At 39.7% G+C, this 20,579-nt stretch overlaps 1 protein-coding gene across 1 annotated transcript; it reads left to right on the plus strand.

Moving 5' to 3' along the window:
• Positions 1–22: 22 nt before the first annotated feature.
• On the plus strand, positions 23–15,696 carry LOC145996423 (hemolymph lipopolysaccharide-binding protein-like). The gene is made up of 4 exons (XM_083132889.1): positions 23–77; positions 1,266–1,362; positions 10,580–10,846; positions 15,542–15,696. Exons 2-4 carry the CDS (start codon positions 1,284–1,286, stop codon positions 15,691–15,693), a joined length of 498 nt encoding a protein of 165 aa, XP_082989015.1. The 5' UTR covers positions 23–77; positions 1,266–1,283; the 3' UTR covers positions 15,694–15,696.
• The last annotated feature ends 4,883 nt before the right edge of the window (positions 15,697–20,579 follow it).

A 20,579-nucleotide genomic window follows, 5' to 3' on the forward strand; every position in this document is an offset into this window, starting at 1 on the left:
AGTTAGTAAAGTGAGGTGATAAATTATCTTGTTAGCAAGCTCCTGCAAGTATTTTAACTAGGGCTGAGCCGATATCGGTAAGTATCGGTTGAAATTTTCCCACCGATGCCATTGTTTTTGAGTTGCTAGACGCAAGGTCAAGAACAGCATTTGTCCTTTCCAAAGTGTTCAGTCTTCCTTGTGGCAGATTGGAAGCAGTTCGGTATGTAGGTTTTCCTAGAAATGCCGGACAAACCCCCCACCCTCCTGGAAATCAGATGATTGACAAGATCAAAGGCAAAGTGAGCTGGGACCAAACTTCTCAAAGGCATGTAACAACTTGGTAAAGGCTGTGTGGAAATGAAAGAAATCATTCGTTTCCAATTCCTGCTCCCAAACTCGTGAGGTAAGAAAGATGGACATTTATAAAACCAACATTACTACCATTATGGGTGTTTCCTGACCAGATGAATGCGGGTTCTTGGGAAAGACAGGCGGGAATTTGTTTTGTTTTATCTACATTCAAGCGGGGAAGGAGGGTTGTGGATTCGAATTTTTTTTCTTCTACTCTTCCCTTCTTTGCAAATATCGTATGTGACTGTTGCTATCGGCCGATATCACAACGGCTTATTTTTATTGCAAATGGCAGAGAGTGATGTACAGCACTGCATAAAGAGGCGATATTTTAATACAGTAAAACCTCGTTAATCCGGACTATTGGGGGATAAGTTGACTGGTTTAACGAAAGTCAGGATTAACTGCAATAAACTAAAAGAACAGTAGAATGTGCATAAAACTTTGTTTATAGCAAACAAACACGTTTATTATATATTTAAAGGGTATAAGCCTAAATACACTATACAGTACAGTACACAATCTGCGGGAAACAGAATTTCATCAGTGGTTGATGCCTTTTCTTTGGGAAGTTCTCGTGTTGACTTCTAGCGACATTTAAAACCTTGCATTCTGCTTTTTTTCTTTCTTTTTCTCCTTTTGCCTATCCGGATTAAGCGAAGTCCGGCTTATCGGGGTCCGGATTAACGAGATTTTACTGTATTTAAGACTAGATAAATTTCCACTTAACCACATGTCTATACTTGAAGATCACACACATTGTAATACCTAGGTATTATACTTAGTTTCTGAAAACTTCAAGAGGGGTTAAATCTGAAAAAAAAAATCTGTCTGGTGCCCATCTATCTACTTGATTCGTTTTAATAAAGCTGTAAAATTCTCCTTCCGGAATGAATAAACTTCAATGAAAACTTTTTCTTTACTCGTTGTAGAAATATTCTTCAGAAGCCATGGAGAGAGTTATTGCTGCTCTTGTGCTGATTTCTACGCTCGTATCAGCCGATGAATTGAGTAATCCAATATTACCAGGTACGATGGTTCTTTTTATATACACGGGGTGGCCCAAAAGTATGATACACTTGAATGAAAGTTGAATTATACAGTGCTTCGTAAAACTATAACAGTAGGTTTGTAATAGAGTAAGGGAAATAGGGCATATGACATCAAATGTCAATCTCTCTTCCACGTAGTACACATGGACTGTTTTTTGCAGATTACTAAGATTCACTCACATCCAGTATAATCTTTTGCTGGGCTTGAGCCCCATTCACATGTGTTTCTGATTGTCCCTTCATCAATTTCATCTCATCACCTTTGCCCTTCATCTTCACTATTAGCCAAAAGTGGCAAAGAAGGCAAAATAAAATTTGAAAATCAATCAAACCATTTATCTTCATCGCCGCAATTAGGCGAAAGATACAGAAAAGCGACGTTAAATACAAGAAACTCCATTCCAAAATAATGACAATTGCAGCCTCTGTGTAGTAGTATGTTTTGATTGATTGATTGATTGAGTTGGTGTTTTAAATCCTCTTTATGCACAGTAAGGCTAATCGGGACTGGACTTACAGTTTAAAGTGGAATCAGAACCACTATGTGCCTCCACCGGGAATCGAGCTCGGGACCCTTTGATTACAAGGCGACGACGCTACCACTACGCCCTCTGTGTAGTAGTAGTATATACTGCACCACGGTCAGCTTGATTGGAGGCCGGAGCCTTCAATTTGGCAACCCTGTAAACAGTGACGTCAGCCGGCCGATGTCACTCGGAAGAAACATTAGATAATGAACTTACATACGTAAAAAAGTAATAATTTTATGTAGCCTATTCATCCAGTAATCACATCATTCGCTAAAATTGTACTCAGTAGTGTATTCAGCGTTATTTTTCATAAGTAAAGCAGTATGTCATTAAGTTGTTAGAGAAATACATTACATTTCTTGAGCCACATACCAGCATTTCACGGAGCATTCCGTACGTTTCACAAGTGATGAATCATCGAATATAATAAATATCCAATATTGATGTCATTAATATTCTTAACCATCATGTGCAAAATAAATTAGCAACGTCGAAAATCTACAACCATGACACAGAGACTTAAAACATGTTTACGCAAAAGCAAATTCCAAGCTGACGCTGAGAAAAGTTGTGTTCATGAGGCACCACACGCTAAGCTTTTACTTGTATTAAGTACAAGGGTTAAACTACGAGGGGGTAGTAATATGTTCCTGACTTTACACAGAAATAATTGAGATAGAGAGATGGTACTACATATTTATTCAACATATTCCTCCCTAAGCCTAACACATTTAGCATATCTGTTCTGCAACTTCTGTAGCCCCTGCAAATACAAGTTCCTTGATTGCTCCTGAAACCAGCTCTGTGTGGCTACGATCATGTCAGAAATGACATTAAATCGATGTCCTTTAGATATTTTTTTCAGGTGTGGGAACAGGTGATAATCAGAGGGGGCTAAATCAGGTGAATAGGGTGGGTGTTCGACCAATTCCAAATCCAGGGAATGGAATTTGTCCATCACAATGTTGGCCTTGTGTACGGGGGCATTGTCCTTTAAAAACAAGATACCTTTCGTCAATTTTCCTCGGCGTTTTTTTCTTGATAACCTCCATTAATTGACCCAGAAGGATTGCGTAGTATTCACCAGTTATCGTAGAACCAACCTGGAGGTAGTCAACCCAAAACATTGACACCAACACCTTCTTGGGTGACTTTTGTGCACGAAACTTCTTCGGACGGGGTAACTTCTTGTGGCGTCATCCCATGGACTGATCCTTGGTCTCGGGATCATAGATATGTAGCCACGTTTCATCCTCAGTCACTAATCTGCCCAAGAAAGCCTCTTCACCCGAACGAAACCGAGCCAAAATGGCATCCGATGACTTCACTCTCTGCCGTTTCTGATCACTGTTCAAGCATTTCGGAACCCATTGGGCAGAAAGTTTTCTCATTTCCAGTACATCATGTATGATGAATCCTACACGTTCCCGGGGGATGTTCATTATCTCGGCAATCTTTTTGGCTGATATTCGCCGATCCATAAGAATCATGTCATGCACAGCATCACATGTTGCCGGATCCGTCACTGACGAAGGATGCCCACTGCGGACCTCGTCTTCGACGCTGAAATATCCAGTCCTGAATCGAGCTATCCAGGTTTTCATGGTGCTGTATGAAGGACACTTATCTTCCAGTGTTTGTGACATCTCACCGTGAATGTCCTTTGCAGACTTTCCTTGGAGGAACAGAAACTTGATCACACCCCGAACCTCCGGCGTCGTGAAACTGATTTGTGCCTCCGCCATGACTACTTCAAACCCGAAAAATAGAAAGAAGCTATTACGGGAGAGAATATTATTCTTGGCCCATAACATACTAATATTACACACTTTCAAATGAGATATGAATCGCGAATGGGAAATGATGGGAAGAGAGCAAAGCCAGGAACTTATCAGCACCCCCTCGTACAACTATCAAACAAGAATTCTGAAAACCATACAAACTTAAACAAACCTCTAAGAGCATAAAACTGCCTAACCTAACAAAAAGAGTACAACAAAAAAACACTAATTCCTTCACTGTAGCATATATCCGCAAGAGAAAAACAACGGAAATGTAATACCTTCTCATTTCTAAGCCATGCAAAATTTTACACTTCCTCGCAGGGAGTACATAGTAACCAGTACTCGGCATTATTTTAGCCTCGTACATATATGGGCTATATGTTTATCACATCCACAACTACTTGGAAGGCCTTACTTTTAGAACTTTAAGGCCAGTGTGTTAGGTCATTTAAATATTTAGTTGTTAAAGAGGTTCGAATGTCATTCCGAAATGCTAACAAATAAAATAAAGGCAAACTACACATTATTGGAAAGTTCCATGCTGCGTATGAAATGCAAAGTTGACCTTCTATTTTCTGCTTATTTCAAGTTATTTAACGGCAAATATATATTCTTATTGTTAACGTATGTCTTTCACTTACATCGTAATATCAATCTGTTGTCTAGATTTGAAACAAAGAACATTTTACACAGATTTCCTTGGTTCCTTAAGAATTTTGCTATTCGCGCCCATGCTATGTAGCTTGATGTTTAGACCGGCGAGACAACGTTGCCAAATTTCGTGATTCCGGCATGTAATGGAGCTGGCCGTGACTTGATACATGGGAAGAGTAGTGTTCTATGAATACATTCCTTTTGTAATTGCATTGAGAGAGATCGTTGAATGTTAAACTTGGATAACGATAAACAAAACAGAAGACGGTGATATCTTTGGGGACTAGCGAAGCTCTGGTGTGTGAATATTCAGCCAGTATATACCTCTGTGGGGTTTGTGTGTATGTCCAAATATATTTGTGATTGTCCTTGCATCAATTCCATTCATCTCATCAGCATTCATAATGTTCTTCGCAATTAGCTAAAAGTGACAGAAAAGCCAAGTAAATCAAATTAATCAATCAAAAAGATTGTGAATGACTGAATTACTATATTAGATGCGTTAATGGGGAAACTGTTCAAGTCTCAACGTTTTCTTCTCATATTTACACCTTGTGCAAAAAAATTAGCTATATTTCAGCATGTGGTGTATTCTCCATGTTAACCGCACTTATATAAATTATAAATATATTATATAATATATTAGTAGAGTTTGGAATACCTAAGAAGCTTGTTAGTATGATAAAAATATGCACCAGTGAAACAGAAAGTAAAATTCGTGTGGGTATTAATATGTCTGACAAATTTACAATTCATGATGGCTTAAAACAAGGAGATGCATTATCTCCATTGCTCTTTAATTTTGCCTTAGAATATGCTGTAAGGAAGGTAAAAGAAGGACTAAAATTAAATGGTGTGACTCAGTTGTTAGCATATGCAGATGATGTAGACTTACTGGGGGATGATGTGAATACAATTAAGCATAATGCTAAAATATTTTTCCAAACTGCTAAAGAGAGAGGTTTGGAAGTTAACAAAGAGAAAACTAAATATATGCTTACAGGCCGAAACCAAGTGTTAGGTAATAATACAAATCTAATTATTGATAACAACTCGTTTGAACCAGTTTCCAAATTCAAATACTTAGGAGTAATATTAACAAATGAAAATTATATTAAAGAGGAAATAAAAAGTAGGCTTAATTCAGGAAATGCATGTTACTTCTCTCTTCACAAACTTTTGTCTTCTCGTTTAATATCTAAGAAACTAAAAGTTAAAATATACAAAACAGTAATTTTGCCTGTAGTATTATATGGGCGTGAAACTTGGTCTCTTACATTGAAAATGGAACATAAATTGAGAGTATTTGAAAATAAGATCCTTAGGAAAATATTTGGACCTAAAAGGGATGAGGAGAGAGGTGAGTGGATAAGGTTACATAATTTAGAACTACATAATTTGTATTCATGTCCAAATATTATTAGAATAATTAATTCAAGAAGACTTAGGTGGGTTTTTTCACCATTCCATCACGTCATTCATCTCCATATCTTTGACCTCCCTTTAACTAAGGGTCCTGCTAGAGGAGACAACCTCGATAAAAAAAACCCTATCCCAAGGTGTGAGTTGCACGTGCCGATGGGACAGTCCCCCTCCATGTAGGACTGCCTTGACGGGGCGAGGGGGCTTAGTAGGGAGGTCAATTTTCATCTCGTCATTTCACCCATTCTTCATATCCATATCTCACGTTTTCACCATTCCATCACGTCATTCATCTCCATATCTTTGACCTCCCTCTAAGAAACTTAGGTAGGGGGGTCATTTTCATCTCATCATTGCACTCATTCTTCACATCCATATCTCACGTTTTCACCATTCCATCACGTCATTCATCTCCATATCTTTGACCTCCCTATAACTAAGGGTCCTGCTAGAGGAGACAACCTCGATATAAAACCCCTATCCCAAGGTGTGAGTTGCACGTGCCGATGGGACAGTGTTGGCTGCAGGGGTAGGTGCAGTCGCGAACGTGGCCTCGGGGATTTCGGTTTGGTCCTCGAGTAGCCTCCATTTTTGGGGGTAGGCCTTCCTCGGCATAGAGGGCATGTCGAGGCGACAATTTATGGACCCTCCACTTAAAAATCTTAGTTTATGGGAACTAAATCACCTTTTAACGGGGGGAAACCCTCAAAGCGTCGGAGTCCTTTGAGCCCGACGAGTTTATTGGAAAAGACAGGGAACGTCACGTCAGTGCCGCGTTACCTTGTAATAAGCATTGTGGAAAAGAAAGAGACGAACGATGAATGTACAAGCACGAAGAGAAATGGAGCAAAAACATTAAAGGACCTGTCACCATTCCTTATAAAGAAGCAAGTGGACTATGCCGCTGGAAGTGATGTCCCTGACATCAAAAAACTGCGCAACGGAAGCCTTCTCATCCAGACCAGTACAGATCGCCAGACTAACCTCCTCCTTAAGCTTACGACCTTGGGCGACTTTCCTGTTCAGGTAGAACCTCACCGTCAACTGAACAGTTGTAAAGGTGTTATACGTCACTGGGATCTTTTGAATTGCACAGAAGAAGAAATCCTTCAAGAGCTCTCCGATCAACATGTAACAGCAGTGCAGCGAATCAAGACCAAAAAATCCGGAGAACTTTACCGACAGCTTCGCTCATTCTCACCTTTAAAACGACCACTCTCCCGGATGAGGTACGGGCTGGTTATTACAACCTCCATGTCCGGCCGTGCATCCCGAACCCGATGCGATGTTTCAAATGCCAGGACTTCGGGCACACTCAGCCTTCTTGCAAAGCCACCACTGCTATTTGTGGCAAATGTAGCGAGCCTGACCATGGGACCGAGCCTTGCTCATCTGGTCCCTCATGCGTCAATTGCAAAGGCAAGCACCCAGTCTGGCATCGCGACTGCCCCTCTTTCCAAGAGGAAAAGAAGATCCGAGAGTTGGTTGTGACAGAGAAAATCTCTGCCGGCGAAGCAAAAAGACGTCTCCGTGAAAGTGTACGCACTCCTCTACCTGTGCCATTCGCTACAGCTGCTTCAAATGCTCTTGCCCGTCGCAGTATTGGCGTCCAAACCAGCGACGTGTCCACTCAGACAACAAGTATTCCCGGAGCAGCTCACCCCGCTCCGAAGAAATCAGCAACCACTACTCGCTCCACAGAGAAGAAATTCAAGCAAGTGTATAATAAAGAACATTTTCTGAAGTCTACTAGCTCTCCAGTCAGGGTGACAGCCACCACCCTGAAACTTAAGGCGCAGCTCAAAGCTGCCCGGCGGGCGCTAAAAGCACCCGCCCCCACTCCCCCTTCATCCCCTTCGCCCTCTGTGTCCTTACCCGAGGACATGATACAGGACGAAGCCGCGGATGAAGAATTTATCAAGGTGACAGGGCCTAGAAATAGAGTACGCCTTAAAAGGTAACAATCTTACCTACAGATATGGCTTATTGTCTCCAATGGAACCTTAACGGTTTCCGAACGCATCTCGAGGAACTGCAAATTCTTATATCTGAATTTGACCCTGCCATCATATGTCTCCAAGAGACACATTTTCGTCCAAATGAATCAGCGATTTTGAACGGATACACGCTTTACCGCACCGACAAGCTTCCTGAGGGTCGTCGTGCACACGGTGGTGTTGCAATCGGTGTTCGAGATAACATCCACTCAACGCCAATCTTTCTCACCACCCCCCTCCAAGCTGTCGCCGTGCGTGTCCATCTACCACAGCCTATATCCGTTTGCTGTGTCTACATCACAAGGGAGGAGCGATTCTCTCTTGAGGACCTCCTGACTATATTCGAGCAACTTCCGTCTCCTGTAGTTCTTTTGGGCGATTTTAATTCCTACCATCGTTTGTGGGGCTCCGTTCGTACAGAGCCCCGGGGTCAAATTGTAGATCAATTCCGTGAGGCATCAGCTTTAACGTTGCTGAATGATGGGACTCCCACATATTTCAGTCCTTCCTCAGGCACACACTCTGCGTTGGACTTGTCCTTCTGTAGTCCCAGCCTTGCTCCTACCACATCTTGGAGTCCTCACCCTGATCTCTGTGGGAGTGACCACTTCCCACTCTTTCTTACTCTGGAACATCTTCAGCACTCACGTGAACAACACCCTCACTGGCATCTCAGTCGTTCAGACTGGGGTGCCTTTGAGCGTGCAGTGGACCTTGAAGTCGATCTAGCGTCGACTCTACCACCAATCGACGCCTTAGATATATTTGTATCACGAATTCATGATGCTGCACGCACCTCCATTCCACATCCCAGTGGACCTGCGAGGCGACGCCCAGTCCTCTGGTGGACAACGGAGATCAGTGCAGCCATCAAGGACCGCAATCATGCCCTAGATCGATTTAATAGGAACCACACTGCCGCCAACCTCGAGCAGTTCCGCATTAAGCGTGCCCGTGCCCGTCGGCCGAGGGATCCGAACCGAGTTGCTATTTAAAGGAAGTTCCACCTCTGGAAAAAGCGTTGGCGCAAGAAAACGGCTCATTCTTTCTTTTTCTATCCCGCGCTTCGCAGAGGCAGTGTTGCCACTAGGAGGGAAATTTTCTTTCGTGCAGGAAATCCAGGTCCAATTTTGCATAAAAAGGGGAATTTTTATGTAAAATATAGAAATTGTTTTTGCTTTACTTCCATGCCTGTATTGGTGATTTATTTCTGTTATAATTAATTAATATATAATAATTAAGCATTGTTGCAGTAAACCAAGTCAAATTTGCAGATTACATCACTGTACTGTACACCGGTTTCAAATAACTGGGTACGATTTGTATGTAAATGCATATTTATGTATGAAGCTGAAATCAGTTATATTTTGTATTATCTTTTCACATCATGTCATGTAGACTTGAAATACTCAGTTTTTATTTTCCATATTTGTACATAAATTAAGATTTGGCTCGTATTTTACATATTTAAGTTATTTTTACATATTATTTCGATATTTCAAAACATTTCTCATTATATACAACATATTCGCGCTATAACTACATGTCCCCATGTGACCGAAAGAATTGGGTGAATTTCTTGAGAAAGTCCGAAGCGACGTTAAACAAATTATCTTTTCTTAAACCCTCCAATTGAGTTAAGTTCAAGTTTTCTGTCATCCGAACAATGTTTTGTTTTCCAATTTTACACCTCCCAACTGTTTGCTTCTGCTATTGTCAAAAACTTGAAATTGCTGTTTACTTACAATTTTTGTCAACAACAGATAATGATGCTCAAGCATCGCCTCCTGATTGTTACAAACTAGAGACTCCCAGTCGATCAGCCCATTGCTAACCCTTATCCTACCCACTGCTAATAAGTCATTATTGTTCGATTCCCGGCGGGGAGAAGCGGGATCTGTTCAAGCGGCTCCGGCGCCCACCCAGTGTCGTATAAAGTGGGTACCTCTCTCTCCCTTTTTTTCTTCATCTCTCTCTCTCTCTTCATCTCTCTCTCTCTCTTTTTCTCTGTCTTTTTTTACCTCTTTTTCTTTCTCTCTCTTCCCCCACTCAATCTCCTCTTTCTTCTTTATCCCTATTCTCTCTCTCAATCTCGGTTTCCTTCCTCCTTTCTTTTCCTTCTTTCCTACATTCCTATTTCCTACTTTTCTACCTTCATTTTTCCTTCTTTCAAGCCATCCTTTTCTTCTTTCCTATCTTCCTTTCCGAAGAAAAATGTAGATCTATGACATTTGATCCACAATTTTTTACATTCTCTCTCTCTCTTTACCTCTCAATCTCGAAAGAGAGATAAAGAGAGAGAGAGAAAGAGCAAAAGAGTGACGGAGAAAGAGAGTGAAGGAAATTCAGGGGAATAAGAGCGGCCAGGGACGTGGCGCTGATAGCATAACCCACACCTTCTGCCGTGATCAAGAAAGTGTGAGGCCCTATCTCCACACCTCCTATACAACTTCATGTAGTGGTGCAAAGCACAGGGAAGCATTTTAGTTTTTTTACTCTCGCTACTAGTTGAAAAAACATTTTTGTATTGTTTTAGAATTAATGTCAATGTATGTAAACATACTGTATTATATCTAGCTCGTGTAGTATCTTGTATTATTAAAAACGTATATTTTTACAATTTTAAGTCAATATTTAATTCCATATTGTGATGAAAATAACTAAACATGTATACATATAAATACGTACATTGCTAAAAACAGTACAAATGTTACGTCCATTACTAGAAACAGTACAAGTGTCTCAATCGTTTGAAATATTCGTGAATAACATTAGAATGTCTCTAAATTCTATTTATTCTCGCCAAGGGCGTGAAAGCAGAGCAGTCCAGTACGAACCTGGACACCAGGTTGGCCACTACATATTCCACACTGAACCAACCACTTGGGACAATGCGTCAATCATATGCACACTGCAGGGCGCCCATCTGGCTGTTATAGATTCAAAAGAGGAGGAAGCCGAAATCAAAATCATTGTTAATTCTTTCAACATTAGCGACAATGCCGATACCAAGGCGTATACTTACGTCGGATTTCACGATCGGGTTGTGGAGGGAATATACGAAACCGTTCTAGGTAAGTGTTAAAATCTGTTATTTGTACATAACTTATGTACAAGTGTCATCTAATACGCTCTCGTCCAAAGCAGGGCAAATGAGCCATGTTCTCGCCCCAAACTGTGAAATGTGAACTTATAAGAATCGAGAAAATTAACATTAACAATTTTTCAGAATTTGACAAAGTTTCGATTTTGTCCTTGTGTATTAATGAAAGTGTTGCTTGTAAGAGAGGCAATCTCCAGGAATCTGCAGACTGCAATATTTGATAATTTTAGTTTTGTAACCATTGATACAAGTCTACCAAACATCCATTTCTTTTAACTCCCTTCCCTACTTTTTTTCCAACTGCAGTCGTGATGTGAAAATTTCCCCCTTTTTTGTTAACTCACATTCAAATATATTCTAAACTAGCTGATTTCCCTGCGTTGCCCTGGTTATACAGTAAAATGTAACTAATTTTATTTACAGGTATTTAAAAGTATAAGTATTGGTCTAGGAATTAATTCGTGCGCATGGAGAAGAGATGGCGTAACGAGCGTATCGTCCCACAGTTCCGTGTATCTACACATGCGTTGAAAACTCCTGTCAGCGCGCATCGTTCGTAGCATAGGGCAGTTGATTGACGCGTCAACAACAGCATTTTGTAGTCAACTGAACATGGCGTAGTTCGTGCCAGATAAAGTGTTTTTGCGGGGTGTTCTGCTTCATTACTTTAACATGCAGAAAAGTGCTACCGAAAGTCATCGTATTTTGGTGGAAGTGTATGGTAACCATGCGCTAGCTGAGCGAACGTGTCAGAAGTGGTTTGCACGGTTTAGAAGTGGTAATTTCGGCCTGGAAGACCAAGAGCGACCTGGACAGCCAAAAAAATTTGAAGACGAAGAATTGAGAGCATTGCTTGATCAGGATTCGTGTCAAACGCAGGAAGAACTTGCAGAAGCATTAGGCGTTGATCAAACAACAGTTTCCAAACGCCTCAAAGCCATGGGAATGATCCAAAAGCCACATGAATTGAAAGACAGAGACGTTGAAAGACGAAAAACCATTTGCGAATTGCTGCTTCAAAGACAAAAAAGAAAGGGTTTTTTGCATCGCATTGTTACTGGCGATGAGAAGTGGATCCATTACGAGAACCCGAAACGAAAAAAGGCCTGGGTGAAGCCAGGTGAACCAGGTCCATCACAACCGAAACGAGATATTCACTGTGCAAAGGTTATGCTGTGCATATGGTGGGATATGAAAGGTGTGGTGTACTATGAGCTGGTGCAACCGGGTAAAACTATTAATGGAGAACGTTATCGACGACAATTAATGCGTTTGAAGCAAGCTCTGGCCAGGAAACGACCAGAATGGGAGAACAGACGTGATAAACCTATTTTTCAACATGATAAGGCTCGCCCACATGTCGCAAAACCGGTCAAAACCTATTTAGAAAATGTCGGATGGGAAGTTTTACCCCTCCCGCCGTATTCACCAGACGTTGCTCCTTCGGACTACTACTTGTTCGATTGCATGAATAACGATTTGATTGGACAGCAGTTCACTTCTTCAGAAGATATCGAAAAATGGGTCTCTGACTGGATCGCTTCAAAGGATGAGGACTTCTTTCGCCACGGAATCCGTAACTTGCCTGACAGATGGGCGAAAATGGTGGCTCGCGATGGACAATATTTTTCTTAAGGTATTTATGTATTTTGTGTTTGAACTACAGCTTCAATATGTGCGTAACGACCGCACAAATTAATTCCTAGACCAAAATACATTATACAGATTATAAAGTCATATCTTTTAAAAATTCACTATAATATAAATTTAACAACAATTTATGAACAACATTTCTAGTTCTACCTCCAAGAGCAACAATAAATAAATTAAACGGCATTGGGAGTGTCACTATTCATCTTAGCGACCCCGAAAACAATGGATTCCACACTAATATCGGTCGTTTCTGACTATTTTTACATGTCACTCCCTTCCCACCCCCTAGGCGTGGCAGGGGTGTCTTGGAGTTTAATGGCATTTGAAGTGTCACTATTCATCTTATCGACCGGGGTGTACGAGGTGCTCCTTCCACGTAGTGCACCCAATAGTCAACCTCACTTCCACGTAGTGCACCCTGGACTAAAGACTAACGAGGCTCTGGCGACTGGCCCCATGGCCAGTATAATTTGTGTGTGTTGTCCTGTGTTTTGTCCTTATTTGTGCTGAGTGCTCCTTTACAGCCTCAGCTTTGAACGAAAGTCAGAATATTCTATGATTTTAGTTATGCAACGTTAGAGTTGTTATGTGTAACGATAAGGTGCTGGCCTCCGTATAATGTGACGGGTGCAAAATAGCCTTAGTGCTGACGCACCCAAAATTTTAAATTCAAATTCAAATTCATCTTATCGACCCAGAAAACTATGGATTCCACACTAATATCGGTCTTTTTCGATTATTCTTACATGTCACCCCTCTCCCACCCTCACCCCTAGGGATGCCAGGTGTGTCTTAACCCCTCAGTATTTATTTCCAGATTGCAAGTGATACGTGTTCAAAGTTTGGTTGAGATCGCTCCAGGCGTTCGAGTTATATCCCGGAACAAACATACATACATACACAAATATATACACACATACATCCATCGTATATAGAGGTTATTAGAATATGCATAAAATAGATTGATTAATCCTACTCTGTATGATAATTGACAATATGTATAATTTGATTACCCGTACAAATATGATTTTCTAAACATAGAATTATCGGGGTGTAAGGGGTGCTCCTTCCACGTAGTGCACCCAATAGTCAACCTCACTTCCACGTAGTACACCCTGGACTATAGACTAACGAGGCTCTGGCGACTGGCCCCACAGCCAGTATAATTTTGTTTGTGTTGTCCTGTGTTTTGTCCTTATTTGTCCTGAGTGCTCCTTTACAGCCTCAGTTTTTAACGAAAGTCAGAACATTTTAATATTTTATGATTTTAGTTACGCAACGTTAGAGTTGTTATTTGTAACGATAAGGGGCTGGACCCCGTATAATGTGACGGGTGCAAAATAGCCTTAGTGCTGACGCACCCAAAATTTTATATTCAAATTCAAATTCAACATAGAATTATCATGGCTGTTCAGTGGTACTGGTTAATGCGCATTAAATAATTTTTTGATAACATCTTGAATTTCCCGAATACAATACTATTTCAATACTTCTGAGAATTCAATGTAAACAATAAACAACCAAGCTGTTCGCTGCGTGACAGACTTTATTTGTAAGCGACTGTGATGCAGATTGTTTGTCAGGTCGGAGGATGGTCTACGGGCCAGTTGAATTTGTTCCTTTATTTTGTATCATCATATTGCAACTCCATAATTGTGCGTCTACCTCTAGCTGCAGTACTACAATCATTGGTGATCACATATAATACTCCAACAGCATTTCACACCTTTTTTGGTTCCGCATTTTAAGATCTCTCCCCTCCCTAAAACACAATCCTAGGCGCGGGCTTGTCATAAAAAGTAAAAGTGATGAAATAGTAAAAAAATTATGAAGCATAGGTTGTTATATTGAATTGTATTTTTCATGAGACAGAAATATTCGATATCTGGATGGTTCACTTTGAAAATTACAATTTTAGAATAAACAACACACAAAACTAACTAATCAATCAACTAAACGCACAGCCATGAAAATAGGCGGCTAAGAAGAATTGCGCTGGTGCCACATGTGGGAAAAGCAAAGCGAAAGCGGGACAAAAGTCGCTGGTTCCAGTGCACTGTGTGGCAACGTCACCGGGCTGCGTTGCCTAGTTTGAGCTTTAGACCGACCTCTCTCCGGGGCACGTTTGTGTCATTCCTGAACTTTCGAACAAATACTGTCAGTTTGTATCACATGCATTATAAAGACCAACTCTACAATGAGATCTTTCATTCTCCGAAATCTTCGAACTCACGGGGCCTGTTCTCCGACGTGGCAACAACGCGAACTTCTGCCACCCGCCTAATTTCTAGGCAGCGCGTTTAAATTAGATGTACTGTAGTAGAAATATCTAATGTACACTATCTGATCAAAAGTGAACTACTGTCACCAGACGTATCAGAGTTTGAAGGATTTTGTTGGGAAACCTAATAGTAAGAGACTAGTATTAAGACCAAGACGATTTGGGTTGGGTTGATTTGGTGTTTTAAGTCCACTTTATGCACAGTAAGGCTAATCGGGACTGGACCTACAGTTTAAAGTGGGATCCGTACCACTTGTGCCTCCACCGGGTATCGAACCCGGGACCCCTTGATTACAAGGCGGCGACGCTACCACTGCGCCATCGGGGAGGCCCTAAGACCAAGACAAAGATGGAGAGTTAACGTTGAGTTGAACCTAAAGAAATCGGTAGGGATTGAAAAGAGTGGATAGATCTCGTTCAAGACAGGGACAAATTGAATGCTTGTATTGCTGCAGCCATGAACCTTTGTGTTTAAGATGGCTAGAGAGTTTGGATCAACAATTTGCTGCAGGGGAGAGTTTCATTCAGCTGCCGGATTTTTTTCATACCTGTTGTCAGGTCATATCGACATCTAGATGTGAGATTACGAGTTAGAGGTAGGTGTCCGGATACTTTTGGTCAGATAGTGTACCTTAGATTATGTATATATTATTAATAAATTTGAAAATAGGTAAAATTGTATATACTTTGTACATGTTAGATTTGTTTTATACTTATATGTATATTCTGCAGGTGAGATAGTAGATTATCCGTACTATCATAATTGGGCTGCAGGAGCACCATTAAATTTACCTTCAAACAACTGTGGCGGCATCGTTCGTGAAGCTCAAATAATCGATGTCTATTGTGATGCGCTTCTGGCATTTCTTTGTGAAGAATATTAAAAACTTCAGCAACCATGTTAAATTAAACTCTGTAATTCATACAAAGATTAGAATAAAAATGGTCAGAAAATAAAAATGATATATTTATTTATTTTATAAGCAATTCTTTAGCACTTTAATTCAATCGACTGTATTGTATGTATGGTATGATATACTTGAAACTATAAGTACGAGGGACGTTTCAAGAGTCAAGGAGGATAAATCGGGTGAATATGGAGGGTGTGGCATGACTGATATTCTGTTTTGTCCCAAGAATTGGTTGACGGATATTGCAGTGTGACGGACAATGCGGGAACACTTCTTTCTTTTGTTAAGGTCCGCTGTTACAATCTGATGAACTGTGTCTTTATTTACTGCGAAAGCTTCTGCAATCATCCTTACACTAATTCTCCTGTCATTTGGCACCATTTCTTTCACCTTTTGCACTAATTCTTCTGGATGAACAGTTTTTGGGCGACCTGATCTTGGCAAGTCATTTGTTTCAGTTCTGCCACACTTAAAAGCAGAAAACAACCGGTAAACTGTTCTTGAGTGTAGGCAAGTTTGTTGGTAAGCCTGTTGTAACATTTTATATGCTTCAGTTGCAGTTTTACCCAATATGAAAAAAAAACGGATATTGGCAGTAGTGCATATTGAGCGTTTCAAAGTAGTACTTAGTAGGTATGGTCTTTTTTTACCAATTGAATATCACTTTTTGACATACTTTGACAATTTTTTGTCGATGTTTTAGCGTTTAGCGATGTTTTAGTACAAATTTTCACCATACTCATTTTTCCCCCACTCGTACTTGGTAGGTATATCATGATGTTACGTGATACAACTTAACCTATCCTTTTTTTACGATTATTTAATTTTTTTACGATCCTAAGTGATATAACTTAACCTATTATTTTTTTTATTTAGGTACTGTTTGAACGTCATTATTTGAGGATCATATTTTGTAGGTATCCTCTTTTTTTATCAATCGAATATCATTTTTTGACATATTTTGACAATTTTTTGTCGATGTTATAGCGTTTAGCGATGTTTTAGTACAAATTTTCATCGCACTTATTTTTTTCCCCACTCGTACTTGGTAGGTATATCACGATGTTACGTGATATAACTTAACCTATCTTTTTTTTTTACGGTTTTTTTAATTTTCTTACGATCCTAAGTGATATAACTTAACCTATCATTTTTTTTATTTACGCACCGAACTAACCTACAAGGGGGACTCCGTTTGTTTTAATATTTCAGTATTATAAGGTTTTCACAAATTTTATATAACCTAAAATGTGTTGGATGTTGATTTTTAGTATGTGGCAATTTTTTATGAATTTAAAACTGCTCCGTGACCCTCTCGTTCTTCACGTCGTAGGCGAAGGACTTCTCTGCAATCAGGATGACGCTGCATAGGGTATCTTCGGGCAGCGCGTCGTGGAACTCGCAAACACCCACTCTACAAAAATTCTACTATATGATCTTTCACTGGCTAAGCTAACCTACAAATAGGAATTGGCAGCACTGACTTATAAACCCACTGGGTCTTCTTGGCATGTTTTTTCATGATGTGTTGCCAGGCTATTGGGCATCTTGGCGTATACAATGTATATATTTTGAGGGGGAGGGGTTATAGCTTTTTATGCTGTACGAATACTAAAAACTTGACAGTGACAACCAACAGAGTAAATAAACCTACATGCAGAAACTGGCAACACTAGTTTCTGACAGTGAATTTGAAATAAAATATTAAACAAAATACATGAGTAAGCACTGTGATTACAAATAATACCAGTGTTATGCCCCCAACTCCAACTGGGCAACTGGGGGAAATAATTGTACAACAATTTGTACCTAATTGTACAATACTTGTACCTAATTGAGAGAGCCTTCTCGTAACTTACTTCATGCACAATTTATATGATTTTACAACTGTGAAAAGAAAGCATATGTGTTCTGTATGTACACATTCATTCTTATTTTTCGAAGTTGAATGGAAGCACGTGTTTTTTACGTTCTCGTAATACTGACCTTGCCCCAGTGATTTTAAATTGCTTCCATCCGGTATTTTTTCTGTGCTATTTCCGCGTGCACGCAACATTCGCTTTCAATAGACAGAAGGAGTTTTAGTATAGCAGGCTCCGAGTTTTACAATTTATTAAATTAAACAATAATTTATGTAAGAATATACTTGTACTTACCGAACACAAAATAATAAAAGCACATGTGAATCTTTGCGTGCGTTCATGTTATATGACGACTGAGTAAAAAATAATGTTGACTCCCCGAAAGATAAAAGTTCCCGGTTCGACATCAGATGCATGCAAATTTTATGTTTTGCTCTCCAAAATCTTGATTTCTATGTTTGTGCTATTTGCCATACAGCAGAGGAGAAGAGGGGAGAGGGCAGGGGAGGGGGTACTATTAGCGCCATCTATTAGCAAACAATAGAAATAAAAAAGTAGGGTCAAACTTTTTCAACACCCAAAAATTTTAAACGTCCTCGTTTAGTAATACGATCAGCAGAAGACGTTTGAAAGAGTACTCTTAGTCGAGAAAGCTAATTGCTAGGGCCCATATATTGCTAAAATGTTCTTTGATTTGCATATTTCTCATACCGCCATATGTTGTTCTAGTTGACTTCTTCCAAAAAAATGCTAATTAGCGAGAGTTAATTAAGCAAGTAAAAGAAGCAAATAGGACAATATGTGGTGGCGTGGAAATATGTAAAAATTCGACTCGATTCGAATTAAAATTGGAGGATATTTTGCATTTTTTTCCTATAATGTACAAAACATTTACCGTACATAATCTTTTCTATTTACAACAGTATAAAATAAGAGGAGTGTGTGACAATATTCATATTAATTAGGAAGGTATGTTGTATGCTAGGTTAGCTAATTGTGTCTTCACTGTATAGAGGAAAGATGGAAAAAGAGAGCTCTACAAAAACTAACCTAACAAATTTAAAATGTGATCTATCGTGAATTAAACTAAGCTTTTTCACCCACCCACATATAGCCTTACAGGTGACTCAAAAGCAGAAATTGGTCATAGCGTGACAGGTCGATTTATTGTGAACTAAACTAACCTCCCCCTACTCATACATACACACTATGTCTTACAATAAGTAAAACTGCTATATCACATGTAAGGGCCGACGGTTGGCAAGACATACAAGATCTATTGCAAATTTTATTAACCTACGACATAAGCCATGGACACACACACACCAAGCCTTCCAGATAGGCTATAAGCAACTCACCTCTTGCAATTGTATAACGGGGAAAATTAACCTACAGCTAGCAACACTGTTTGAGCTGCTTTTGACGAGTAGTGTTACCAAACTTATTTTTTGCAAATAGGCTCTACAGCTAGAGGCTTGAAACATATACCCTACCAGAGTATGTCAACTTACCTCATGTAAAAATATTACCTAGTACGGGTTAAGCTGTGACATACAACTAGCGAACGACACGACCACCTGACACACAGACAGAGAGAGTGTGATACAGCTTATACGCAGTTTTTCCTACACACGTACTGGGTTTAAAAGGTAACTTACAACAACTATTTCACTCACCTCCTATCATATAATAAAATTACCACAGGTTTTTGATACTTGCTGCCAGAACATGGTAGTTTTAGACTGGAAATTCAGCCCGATTATTCTATTTGTGCAAGAGAAAAATGATGATGCTTGCATTTGGAATATATAATTCTTCTTACGGTATTTTGCGTGCCCCAGTAACCTTGCTTTCGATTCACGGAAGCTATGACGTGTATTTCCTGTTTCGCGAACATGCGAGAATCTTTCACAATGTCGCATCAGAGTTGGTTGTGTATATAAATCTAGTTTGGGGAATGGACATGAATATAATGTCAAAATTATTGCATAACTTAAAAAGAATATTTATTGCACTGCGTTTTCTAGCAAAGGTAAATGTGGAATGCCCCGGCCCCCTCAGAGATTTGAATACTGTTAGTTAAACAGCAAGCATTGTCATATGGACTGACGATTATTATTTTTAAAAAAACAGACCTCGTAATAAATTATAACCTGAGCTGTCTTGCAAGTCTCTCGAGTTTGATATCTGGTGAAGGAATATGATGCCACTATAAACTGTACACAAGATATATACCCAGTCCCTGGCATGAGATGGGCGAGGATCTATACAGTTGTACAATGGTTGTTTTTTTTATTAAAGCATAGTGCTTATTTACATGTCAGCGCAACATGCATGCAAAGAAGGGAGGGAGACCATAACGGATAATTCTTATTTCGATTTCAATATTTTTGCTAGTCACGCTATCTAGACGAACACTGGAAGATGGGCAAAAGCGAGGGAAAGAGAGAAATGTTATTTTTTGCCCCTCTGCCTGTGTGTGATATACTAGTTTTACATGCATACGGCTGTATCGTGAAGCGAGGCTGAAAATAATTTTTGAAAGCAGTCTCGAGCATCTTCGCGTTCAGCCAACAAGAGAAATAAAATATTACACATGGGTGTGGGGCGCAACAGCCACAGTACGGTAATGTGCATGGATGTTAAAACTTTTGGGTTTTATGAATAGACATACATATCAGTTTTGCAGTCTCCAGATGGGACCGGAGCTTACTCTTTATTTGGACAAGGGGGTTCAGATCAACTATAATTTTTGTTCACATCAAAATGAAACAAAGAATTTTATTTTACTGCTTACTTATTCAATATTTTTATTATTGTAAAGAATGGGGCGATGTGTCTTATTGTATATAGTCTTCCAACAACCACCTCGGGGGCGTAAATTTATGTTTCTGCATGTATGCAAAATGCACTTAACTTTAGTTGTGAAGTTTGTTTTGCTGTTGTGATTAAATACTAAACCAAAATCTCACTACATAATTTTGAATTATATTTGTT

This window comes from Lepisma saccharinum, chromosome 12 (assembly GCF_977018435.1).
Source record: "Lepisma saccharinum chromosome 12, izLepSacc3.1, whole genome shotgun sequence".
NCBI lineage: Eukaryota > Metazoa > Arthropoda > Insecta > Zygentoma > Lepismatidae > Lepisma > Lepisma saccharinum.